The 11104-nt window shown below is 43.8% G+C and overlaps 1 protein-coding gene across 1 annotated transcript in view; it reads right to left on the bottom strand.

Moving 5' to 3' along the window:
* DNAI4 (dynein axonemal intermediate chain 4) overlaps positions 1-11104 on the bottom strand; it is an 80972-nt gene that overhangs the window by 12803 nt on the left and 57065 nt on the right. The window contains exons 12-15 of the mRNA XM_044674762.1: positions 10700-10851; positions 7827-7984; positions 6398-6519; positions 3222-3320 (exon numbers count right to left, since the gene is read on the bottom strand). Of these exons, the coding sequence (XP_044530697.1) occupies positions 3222-3320; positions 6398-6519; positions 7827-7984; positions 10700-10851 (531 nt within the window). The remainder of the gene's footprint in view (positions 1-3221; positions 3321-6397; positions 6520-7826; positions 7985-10699; positions 10852-11104) is intronic.

Raw genomic sequence — 11104 nt, 5'->3', positions numbered from 1 at the left:
GAAGGAAGGAAGGAAGGAAAGAAGGAAGGAAGGGAAGAAGGAAGGAAGGAAGGAAGGAAGGAAGGAAGGAAGGAAGGAAGGAAGGAAAGAAGGAAGGAAGGGAAGAAGGAAGGAAGGAAGGAAGGAAGGAAGGAAGGAAGGAAGGAAGGAAGGAAAGAAGGAAGGAAGGGAAGAAGGAAGGAAGGAAGGAAGGAAGGAAGGAAGGAAGGAAGGAAGGAAGGAAAGAAGGAAGGAAGGGAAGAAGGAAGGAAGGAAGGAAGGAAGGAAGGAAGGAAGGAAGGAAGGAAGGAAAGAAGGAAGGAAGGGAAGAAGGAAGGAAGGAAGGAAGGAAGGAAGGAAGGAAGGAAGGAAGGAAGGAAAGAAGGAAGGAAGGAACAAACAAATGAAGGAAGGAAGGAAGAGAGGGAGGGAGGGAGGAAGGATTAAGCATAAATTACTATGTCCCAGACATTGAGCTTCTTTTCTCGTTATTTCCCATTGCTGCCTGGTTAAAATTTTCCTTTCTCTTCCTCCTGCTAAGTTTCCCTTCTGTGAGCTGCCCTCCAGAGAGCCCCTTATTCTGGAAGGCTTGCTTGCTAATATTCCATGTGGCCAAAAGGGAACCAGTGATGTCTCTGATGTACACAGACAGATTTATGGGGTTCTCTACACGTGTAGGGAGCAGGCTTTCTGAACCAAGCCCTCAGACACATGACTTAAAACCTTGTTAAAAGCATTCTTTTTCCCCTAAAACAAGGGTTGCTCCAGGTTGTACATCTATCGTATCATCAAGGGCTGGTGACTGGGGTAGGGGCTCTCAGGTGAGACTAAGGCCAGTGGTAAAGGCCCAGGTAGACATGCTGGAATTATCTTGTGACTGAGCTGGAGGAGAAATGAGAGAAAAATCACACCCGCTCACTGCCCTGCTTCAAGTGAAATAGCACGTGGCTTGTCTGAACCCCAAGGAAATGGTAGAGAAGAGTGTGAGAAAGCCACTTGAGGATGAAAATCAGAAACAAAGTGGTAGACACCAACCGTGGCATTTCTGAACTGATAATGGAGGGAAGGCAAGTAAGAAAGCCAAACTGAGCCTCAGGAGGTTTAGCCGCAAGAGATCAGTCTGTTCTTCAATAGCCACAACACTGAGGAGGGAGGTCCTACCGCCCTTCTCTTCTGCCACATCAGCTTGGAAAGGGGGCTCCAGAGAGCAGGCCAGGGGAGTAGCCTTGGCCTGTGCTGGTGAAGACTGACATCAGCCGCTTGGATGAAGGGAGACGCAGCACGCTTGTCTAGTCTGCCCATGGCACGTGCACTAGTCAAAAAGCTCTCGCCAGGAATTCATTCCCCCCAGAAGATGTTGGCTCCCTAGACAGAGCAGATTTGCCATGGCAGAAGCAAGCAGAAGTTCCGGACAGAACAAACCCCCGGGGCTCACTATTAGAGGGAGAGAGACACAATTAAATGCACACAGCCAAGAGCAACCCTCTAGGGATATCCGAAGATGGAAGAGCTGAGAGCAGAGCCAAGTCAGTGCCAGCCACCATGGGGAGAGTCCCCCAGCTGGATGTGGGAATGCCCCAGACTGAGCTTCCTCGCCTTTGCCCTGCCTGCTGGGGACTGCCAGCGTGGGGTGGGCACGATGGGGGCACCAATGCCAACTTGATCTGACTCATTTCCGCCAGAGCCATTACAACGTGCGGTCTCCGAAGAGTCTTTGAGCTCATTCTTACAGAGAAGGGAGAGAGCGTAGCAGCTGTGAGGTGAGGGCAATACACGCCTGAGATCAATGAAAGGAGGCAGAAACACCTCCTGGATCTATGTAAATGCCGACCACGACCCAGGAAGGGGCAGAGTCAAGGGGTGAGAGACAACCAGATGCTCTGAGTCAACCGGAGGGTAGCCTGGGGATAGGTGTCTTGTCAAGCTTGGTGAGGAGCACCCAAGGAGAAGCTGGATGCACTGGCCAACTTCCCTTTGCCTCTCTCGGAAGAATGGGACAAGCGAGTTGTCGCCGATCTCTCTTGGGTTCACAATTGGTCTCTTTTTCAAAGAAAGCTCTCCGCCTCCAGAGAAAGAACTGTTGGAGTCAGGATGCGGATCAAAGCAAATGATTTTTCACTTTAGTTTATTTGAGTTTTTATTGGGGGGTTTTGGTTTCCTATGAGAATTCTCCTACAACGATGACCAATCTGGAAGTAAGTTTTGCAAGATAATACGTGTATAACCCAGATCAAACTGCTTACCATCTCCAAGAGGGAGAACAAAGAGAGGGAGGGAGGGAGACACTTTGAATCTTATAATTTCAGAAAACATATGATGAAAATTATTATGACATATAATTGGGAAAACAAAATATTAAACCAAGTTTTTTAAATGTCTCTTTTTAAGTACCTGCCCCTACTTCCTCAGGCCAACACCTGCAGGGTCACTGGTACACTAGTGGGTCACAATCGTGCCGTGATCATAGACATTTTTATTATTCCAGTTTTTACAGATAAAGAAACTAAGGGGGACTGAGGTTGGGACTAGTCCATAGTCACACACAAGTCAATGAGGCTGCATTTGAACTCAGGCCTTCCTGACTCCAAACCAGTCTTCTATTCACTATATCACTGATCTGTGAGCTAGCCACAACCCAGGAGCCTTTAATTCACCATACTGCCCTAGCAGTCATTCAGAGGCAAAATGAGGTGTGACGTGTCTACCTGGAGAACATGTTGAGGTTGACCCAAAGGGCAATGGAGAGGACCATGGTGGGCATGAGCACATTGGACCCCATCACAACTGATGAATGATCCATGAGAAATATGGAGGATACAGAAAAGAAGACGGATCATCCAGATAGCCAGAGGAGGGATCACCACTAGGCAGTCTGTGCAATGCCAAGAAAGCTAAATAAAGGTCCTCAGTGTGCCAGGGGGAGTGCCTGGGACAGATTTCCAGGGGCACGAGGTCTCCCAGTATCTCCCAAGATGGATCAAGATCTCCCCTGTTGGCGGGCAGGCTCTGATGAGGAGATACCAGAGTTCAATACTGGGGGAGTAGCCAGGGGTGCCCTAGAGTGAAAATGTGGGCTGACCAGCAGTCAGCCTCAGCCCAGGCCCTAGAGCTGTCCCTCGAGAACAAAGTTCCCTTTCAGGTTCAGGAAGGTGTAAGATGAACGATGATGTTAGTAGGACAAACAAAGAGGATTCCTTCCAGAGAGTCAGACGTCACGCCATTTTTATACTGACAGAACTCACCTTGTGACCTTTGTAGGTATCCAGGTACTGCTCGTTATATGAACACGAGCATTTATGAATGTGACCTTCTTCTGTACCAGCCAGATAGAGGTTGGTGTCCTACAACGAGAGAGCAAAAACATCGGCCAGGGGCAGGCTACCCTTCACTTCTAACCACCATAACCCAAGCTTAAAGACAGCTGGACCAAGCCGGCTGCAGACCTCAGCTGGAAATGTTTCATCCATACTTCAAGGACTTAGGAAGGATGACTACTTTCTTGATCAATGAGGATTGGCCCTCATCCCTCTATGACTTAGGAGCTGGTCTATACATGGCCTCCAAACCTACAGTGTCCAACCACAGAAATAATTGTCTTGTGAAGTAGCAGCTTTCCTACTGCAGCAAGTGTTCCTATGGAAACCAGAAGTCCATCAGTTTAACAGAGGAAAGACTGGGATCCAAGATGGCGCACGTAGACAATGAAGCTAGACCATCCGTCTCTAACGAAGGCCAGAGTTAAAAGGGAAGGGGCATCAGCTTGGAATGAGGGGCAGTGAAAAAGGACGAGGTCCCAGGTTTCCCTAGGCAATACTTCTCTCCCTGTTAAATCTACTCTTGGTTTCCTAGCTATGATTGATACAGCACAAGCCATTCAAGTGGTCCTTTCCGGATGACAGCAACTAAATGTTAATATAGCATTCTAGCCTTAAATAGACGTATTCAGTGCAAATATTTGTTCATGGTGAATGTGCCTGGCTACAAACAAAAGCTGAAAGTGGTTCATACGATATGGTTGGATACTGAGGATACTACCTTGATTTATCTTAATAATGCCAAGTATACACACATACACACACATAAATCCCCCCCCCAAATAAAACAACACAGAATCATGCTTAATTTAATTAAAAAGAAAAACATGAAACATAACCAACTTAGATTGCTAATTTTCAGGTGAGAACATTCTCTTTTTTTTTAACCTCTTGTCTTCCATCTTAGAATCAATACTGTGTATTGGCTCCAAGGAAGAAGAGGGGTAAGGGCTAGGCAATGGGGGTCAAGTGACTTAACCCAGGGCCATGCTGCTAGCAAGTGCCTAAAGCCAGATTGGAACCCAGGACCTATTTTCTCTAGGCCTGGCTCTCTTTCTAAGAACATTCCCTTCTTAGAAAAGCATATACTGAAGCTATTTATATTCTATGTTCATTCATATAAACTGAGTTTTCCCTGAAACCAAAATATCTGTGATTTCATCAGAGGGGGCAATTGCTCTACACCTTAGAGAACATCTTCCTGAGTTGCTGTGACCAACTCTAGGGTCTGATAACCGGGCTCCACTGGACTGCCTCTCGTTCGATTTTTTCAGTTGTGTCTAACTCTTCATGATCTCATTCGGAGTTTTCTTGGCAGAGATACTGGAGGAGTGGCTATTTCTTTCTCCAACTCCTTTCACAGATGAAGAAACTGAGGTAGACAGGGTGAAGTGACTTGCCCAGGATTATACAGCTAAGATACTGGGGGGAGGGAGGAAGGGTTGGCCATTTCCTTCTCCAGCTCATTTTATAGATGAGGAAGCCAAGGCAAACAACTAGGAAGGGTTTGAACTCGGGTCTTCTGAACTCCAGGTTCAGCACTCTATCTATGACCTGTGTGACCCTTGACATGTCACTTCAACCTCTTGGTATTCTGGGCATCTTCCTTTTGTAACAATATTTTATTTCCCCAATTACATGTAATAACAACTTTCCACATATGTTTTCTGAAGTTATAAGATCCAAATTGTCTCCCTCTTTTCCTTCCCTCCCCCTTCTCAGTGATGGTAAGCAATAGAGAATACTCATATAAAACCAAAATCTCAAATAAACTAACGTGAAAAATCATGTGCTTTGATCTGAATTCTGACCCCAACAATTCTTTCTCTGGAGATTGATAGCATTCCTTTCATACATCTCTCAGAATTGTCCTGGATCACTGTATTGCTGAGAGTAGCCAAGTCTTTCACAGTTTATCATTCCACAATATTGTACAGTATACAATATTCTCCTGGTTCTGCTCACTCCACTCTGCATCAGTTCATGCAGGTCTTTCCAGGTTTTTCTGAAATCATTCTGTTCATCATTCCATACAGTATAATAGTATTCCATCACCATGATATACCACAATTGGTTCAGCCATTCTCCAATTGACAGTTGTCCCTTCAATTTCCAATTCTTTGCCACCCCAAAAAGAGCTGCTTTAAGTATTTTTTTACAAGCAGGTCTGTTCCCTGTTTTTTTTTATCTCTTTGGGATGACCTGGATCAAAGGGTCTGCATAGTTTGCTAGCCCTTTAGGTATAGTTCCAAATTGTCTGGCTATCTTTCTGATACTATAAGAATGAGATAGCTCTAAGAATCACAGATCAAAGGGCCATCTAGACCAACTCCTTCATTTTACAGATGAACAAACTGAGATCCAAGGAGATAAACTGACTTGCTCAAAGGTGGAAGAGCCAGGATTGTTGAAGATGAGTTGGGGAGAAGGGGCCCTTCTTCAGAGAGGGAGAGAGATGGAGGGGGGCAATGGCATTCATTATCTTCTTCATGACTTGGATCTGGCCTAGATTTACCATGGATTTAGGAAATTATCCTGAATTTAGTAGTCTCCAACTTTGGCTAAAATCTAGCCAAACACCATGGTGCCATTTTGTTTTTACGAAGCATGGTAGTGCTGTTAAGGGCTGCAGACACTCCTACTAGAAAGCCAAGGAAGAAGATTATGGAACCTTTCCTTTATTACTCAGGCATGTCCACATTTTCCCCACTTCAAAGAAAAAGGAGGGTTGGGGAGCATATCTAGGTTCTCGGCCATTTGATACACCTGAGATTGGTAAGTGATTTTGTTAATTATGAGGCCAAAATAGTCACCGACATATATATATTCTTTTTTTTTTTTAATTTTAAACCCTTAACTTCTGTGCATTGACTCATAGGTGGAAGAGTGGTAAGGGTAGGCAATGGGGGTCAAGTGACTTGCCCAGGGTCACACAGCTGGGAAGTATCTGAGGCCGGATTTGAACCTAGGACCTCCCGTCTCTAGGCCTGGCTCTCAATCCACTGAGCTACCCAGCTGCCCCCTATATATATTCTTTCATTCTTCAAACAATTTCACATTTAACTACAAGCCTCTATAAATATAAATAGACTGAGGAATCCTACCTTGGGATGAAAAGCAAAACACATCCCAGGTGCCTGACGAGATATCAAAGCTTCACCTTTCTTCTCTCGCTCATTTTGCTTTCTTTGCCTATCGGTTGTTGTTCGCTTCAATTTCATCAAATCTTTATTTAAAAAAAAATGAAATGAAATGAAGAAAGCAAATCCGAGGGGAAAACACCCATGCTCTCTAACATGTAAATGAAGATACTAAACAGCAATGAAACTCAGGCTAGAGATATGGACCAAGGCTAACATGATCTGGGGTTGAAGGAGCATCGGCTCCAGGAATAGTTCCACCTCATGCTGCTCTTGTCGGATCTCGTTTGGGCTACTGACTTTAGTTATGGGAGGTATGGCATAATGAGGTGGTAACCAGCAAGTCGAAAGGTCTTGCCATGGCATGAAGGGCTTATGGTATGCAGGGATGTATCGAAGGAACTGAGAAGGAAAAGCCAACAGAAGAAAAGACTCAACAGGACATGTATTGGAAGGTCTGATATGGGGTAAAGAGATAATACTTCTACTTGTCCCCAGAGAGCAGAAGCAGAAGCAAAGAATGGAAGTTCCAAGTAAGTCATTTTATTCCGGATGTCAGGAAAAGCTTCCAAAAATTGGAGCCAACTTATGGGCTGCCTCTAGAGGTGAGAAGTTCCCTTTCTTTGGGGATTATCAAACAAAGGACAAACAGATGACTGACTTGTTGGCAGGTTCTAGTGAGGGTTCATTCTGTGTATGGGTTGACCCAGTTGGCCCCTGAAGTCTCTACTGATTCTCTAATTCTGTGCACCAGTAACAATGCAGATAATACTTTATTAACATCAGGCACACTCTTTCAGTCAACCAACCAATAAATAAGTGACCCCAAAGTGCCCAGATCACATGCTATGAGTCATAAACTGTTTTGGGTGCTTGCTTAGATAAGTTTCCAGGAAGTATGCTTGGAGGGATTGTGGGTTTATGTTTATACGGTGTTATAATCCATCAATAAAAATGTAAAAAGCCCAGGCAATGACGCAATTTTATTACGTCAAGGCCCAGAAATATCATGCCTATGCCTGGGACACACTAACATACAATTAGCATTTTTTTAACCCCTCACCTTCCGTCTTGGAGTCAATACTGTGTATTGGCTCCAAGGCAGAAGAGTGGTAAGGGTGGGCAATGGGGGTCAAGTGACTTGCCCAGGGTCACACAGCTGGGAAGTGTCTGAGGTCAGATTTGAAACTAGAACCTCCCATTTCTAGGCCTGGCTCTCAATCCACTGAGCTACCCAGCTGCCCCCCAATTAGCATTTTTAACAAGAGCATAAGTTAAAATGTTAGCAGTAAGTTCCAGTGAACCACAACTGATTGTTTCATCAAAGAAATCTCTGTGCCAAAAGCAGTAATTTTGAGCTTAGTCTACGTAAGAATCATGAAATTCCTTTTACCATGACAAATCAGTCCTTTCTGGATAATCCACTTGGTGATTCTTCCATCTGCCCCAACAGTAATGAGGATTTCCCTTTTTTCGTCCCCAGTCGTACCTCTGTCCTGCTCTACCCATTGGAGTTGCCAAACTGGTCCAATGTGCTTGTGAGGAGATTCACTCAAAGAAAAGAAGAGACCAAAAATAAGATGATTAGAGCAGTGGTAAGTTACCCTAGAGGACAAGTGATTAGTGCAGTGATCTGGAGAAGAATAACCTCCCTCCTAAATTAGAAAGTGAAATTTTGTAGAGAAATGTTTTATTTTCTTGGTTGTAAACTCATATCCTTTGCCTTATTGGATTCCAGGCTTCTTTAGAGTGGTACCTGCTAAATCGTGTGTGATCCTGACTCTATATAGCTTTGGGTAATTGAATTCTTTCTTTCTGGCTGCTGGCAGTCTTTGACCTGGGAGCTCTGGATTTGGGCTATAATGTTCTTGGAAGTTTCAGTCTGGAGGTTTCTTTTTAAATGTCATGGTGAATTATTTCTATTTCCATTTTGCCTCTGGTTCTACAAGACCTGGCAGTTTTGCTTTTAATATTTCTTGAAATGTCAGGTCTAGGCTCTTCTTTTTTAGTTTTATCCTTCAAGTTGTTCTAAAACTCTTTTTTCTATGGAATATCTTATATTTTCTTTCATTTTCTTTTGATCTTATCTTAATATTTCTGATTGTCTCATAGAGTCATTAGCTTCCATTTTGTCTATTCTAATTTCAGGAAGCTGGCTGCTTGGGCAAAGCTTTGTTATCCTTTGTGCCAAGCTGTTAATTCCCTTTCTAATCCTTTCTTCTATAGCTCTCCTCTTTTCAATTTTTCCTCTAGTGCCCTCTTTTCATTTTTTTTTAAAAGTCACAACACATTTTTAAACTTCCATGAATTATAGTTGAATTTATAGCTAGGCCTTGTTTTGGTTTGAGGCATTGCTTATGAATGTTTTGAAGTCATTCTCATGGGTTTGTGTCTTGAGCTTCTCTGTCATTGTAAGAGCTCTTTGGGTGGAGTTCTTTTTTAACATTTATTAATATTTATTTTTTAGAAAAGTTAACATGGTTACATGATTTATGCTCTTACTTTCCCCTTCAGCCCCCCGCCCCGACCTCCCCTCCTCCCATGGCTGATATGCATTTCTACTGGTTTTAACATATGTCTGATCAAGACCTATTACCAAATTGTTGATAGTTGCATTGGTATGCTAGTTTTGAGTCTACATCCCCAATCATGTCCGCCTCAACCCATGTGTTCAAGCAGTTGTTTTCCTTCTGTGTTTCCACTCCTGTAGTTCTTCCTCTGAATGTGGGTAGCATCTTTACCATAAATCCCTCAGGATTGTCCTGGGTCATTGCATTGCTGCTAGTACAGAAGCCCATTACATTCGATTTTACCACAGTGTATCAGTCTCTGTGTACAATGTTCTTCTGGCTCTGCTCCTTTGTGGGTGGAGTTCTTTTTTGTTTGCTTGTTTGCTTCTTCTCCCAGCCTATTTTCTGACTTTGGACTTGCTGTCGGTGCTGTGCTCTGCCCACCACTTGTGGGAGGACTGAGATGTTCTAAGTCTTCCTTGAGCTGGTCCTGTTGTTGCTTTCTTGGGATTGTGAGTGTTGTGTTATTCCTGACTCTCAGGGAACAGCTCATACCGGGTCCTGCAAGCTTTCAATGATCCCACAGTGCTGATCACTGTGCCCTCTGGTCTGTAAGGTCCTGACATGGATCTGGGTCTCATTAACATTAGACTGCTGCTGAACTCGGCCACTAGAGTGACAGAAGCATGGACTAACTAGTTCTGGAACCCTTCTTGTCCTGGTGCACAGTCACTGTCTTTGTGCTGGAGTGTTCCTCAGGGGTCCTCCTATTTACAGGGTGCCCAGAACTCATTGGACTGGATTGGAAAAAATGACTCCTTGTTATTTGTCTTAAAATTCCTGATCAGGATTCAATCTGGTGCCTTTTCTAGATCTTTCTGGAGAGTAAAAACATTTCTTCCAGAAAGTTACTCCATTACCCTGCCTCCCTCCCCTAAAATTACTTTTCATCACTCATCTCCAGTGCTTCTCGCCAAAACGTGTTCCCTAAATACACCAACCAGTTCTTCCCTTTATCTTCTTATTTTCAAGGGTTTTTCTGTTACTTCAGCTTCTCCCTCTAGTTCAAATTCTATTATATGGAAAAATGAAAATCTTTCCACCCAAAGTTGTGTCAGGATTCCTGGTTGGAGTATTCAGGTTCTCCTACTGACATTTCTGGTTTGGGCTCAAAGTTTTGTGCTGGAGTGTTCCTCAGGGGAACACTTTGATCAAATGGCAAAGCCATGCAGACTCCTGGTCTAACAAAACCACCGGCCAAATGCTGGTCATGGTTGGCTCTGGGCTGAAGGCTGAACAGGGCTCAGTATCCTCCTCCTTGAATGCCTGGGACTTTTGGGTCTGGCTAGTAAGATCCTAGTGAGATCTCACGTCATCCTTTGACACACTTGGTGTTCACAGGGCCCCTTAGAATTACTCACACTCTTTTCTCCAGAAGTAGTCAGGTGGATACGTTAATCAGGACAGAAATTATTCCACCAGGTTCAAAAATGTAATTCTCGGGTCACTGCAAGCTAACATTACCAGCCTTCTCACTCAGAGGAGGCCTAACGAAGTGGGTGATACCTTCTGTTTTTTATTTCTTTAGCTTAGTGCTGAGAAGGCTTAGCAGAGTAAAATATAAAATGTGTGTTATGCACCTGAGTGCCGCCATAGCCCAAGTACATTCTTTACTTACAGACTCATAAATTCAAATGAGGGCAGAACAAACTTTTCCTGCTGCATATACAAAGAGAAACTTTTCCTGGAGTCTCACCTACTGTCCAGCACTGGAATTTTATTGTTGCTCTGCACATTGTAGATGGCTATGGTGCCATTGTAATACCCAACGGCCAGAAGGTTTGGTGATGCAATTGAGAAATCCACAGATGTCACTCCATAGAGACTGGGATAAACACGTTCCGGCCACTAAGCAAAAGAAAACACGGTGCTGTTTAAGACAATTATATTAAACTAGCTGAATTTTGAAAAATTGGTAGGTGAGCAGTTGCTGTAAATTTTTAAATTACGTTTTCAAAAAATTTACAGAAATTTCTTTTATTGGAAGGAAGGAAGGAAGGAAGGAAGGAAGGAAGGAAGGAAGGAAGGAAAGAGGGAAGGGAGGAAGGAAGAAAGGTAGGAAGGAAGAAAGAAAGAACCTGTGAAGGAAGAGAACATGTCA

The sequence above is a fragment of the Gracilinanus agilis genome, chromosome 4 (genome assembly GCF_016433145.1).
Source record: "Gracilinanus agilis isolate LMUSP501 chromosome 4, AgileGrace, whole genome shotgun sequence".
In the NCBI taxonomy this organism is placed as follows: domain Eukaryota; kingdom Metazoa; phylum Chordata; class Mammalia; order Didelphimorphia; family Didelphidae; genus Gracilinanus; species Gracilinanus agilis.
This window is presented reverse-complemented; position numbering and strand designations above follow the sequence as displayed.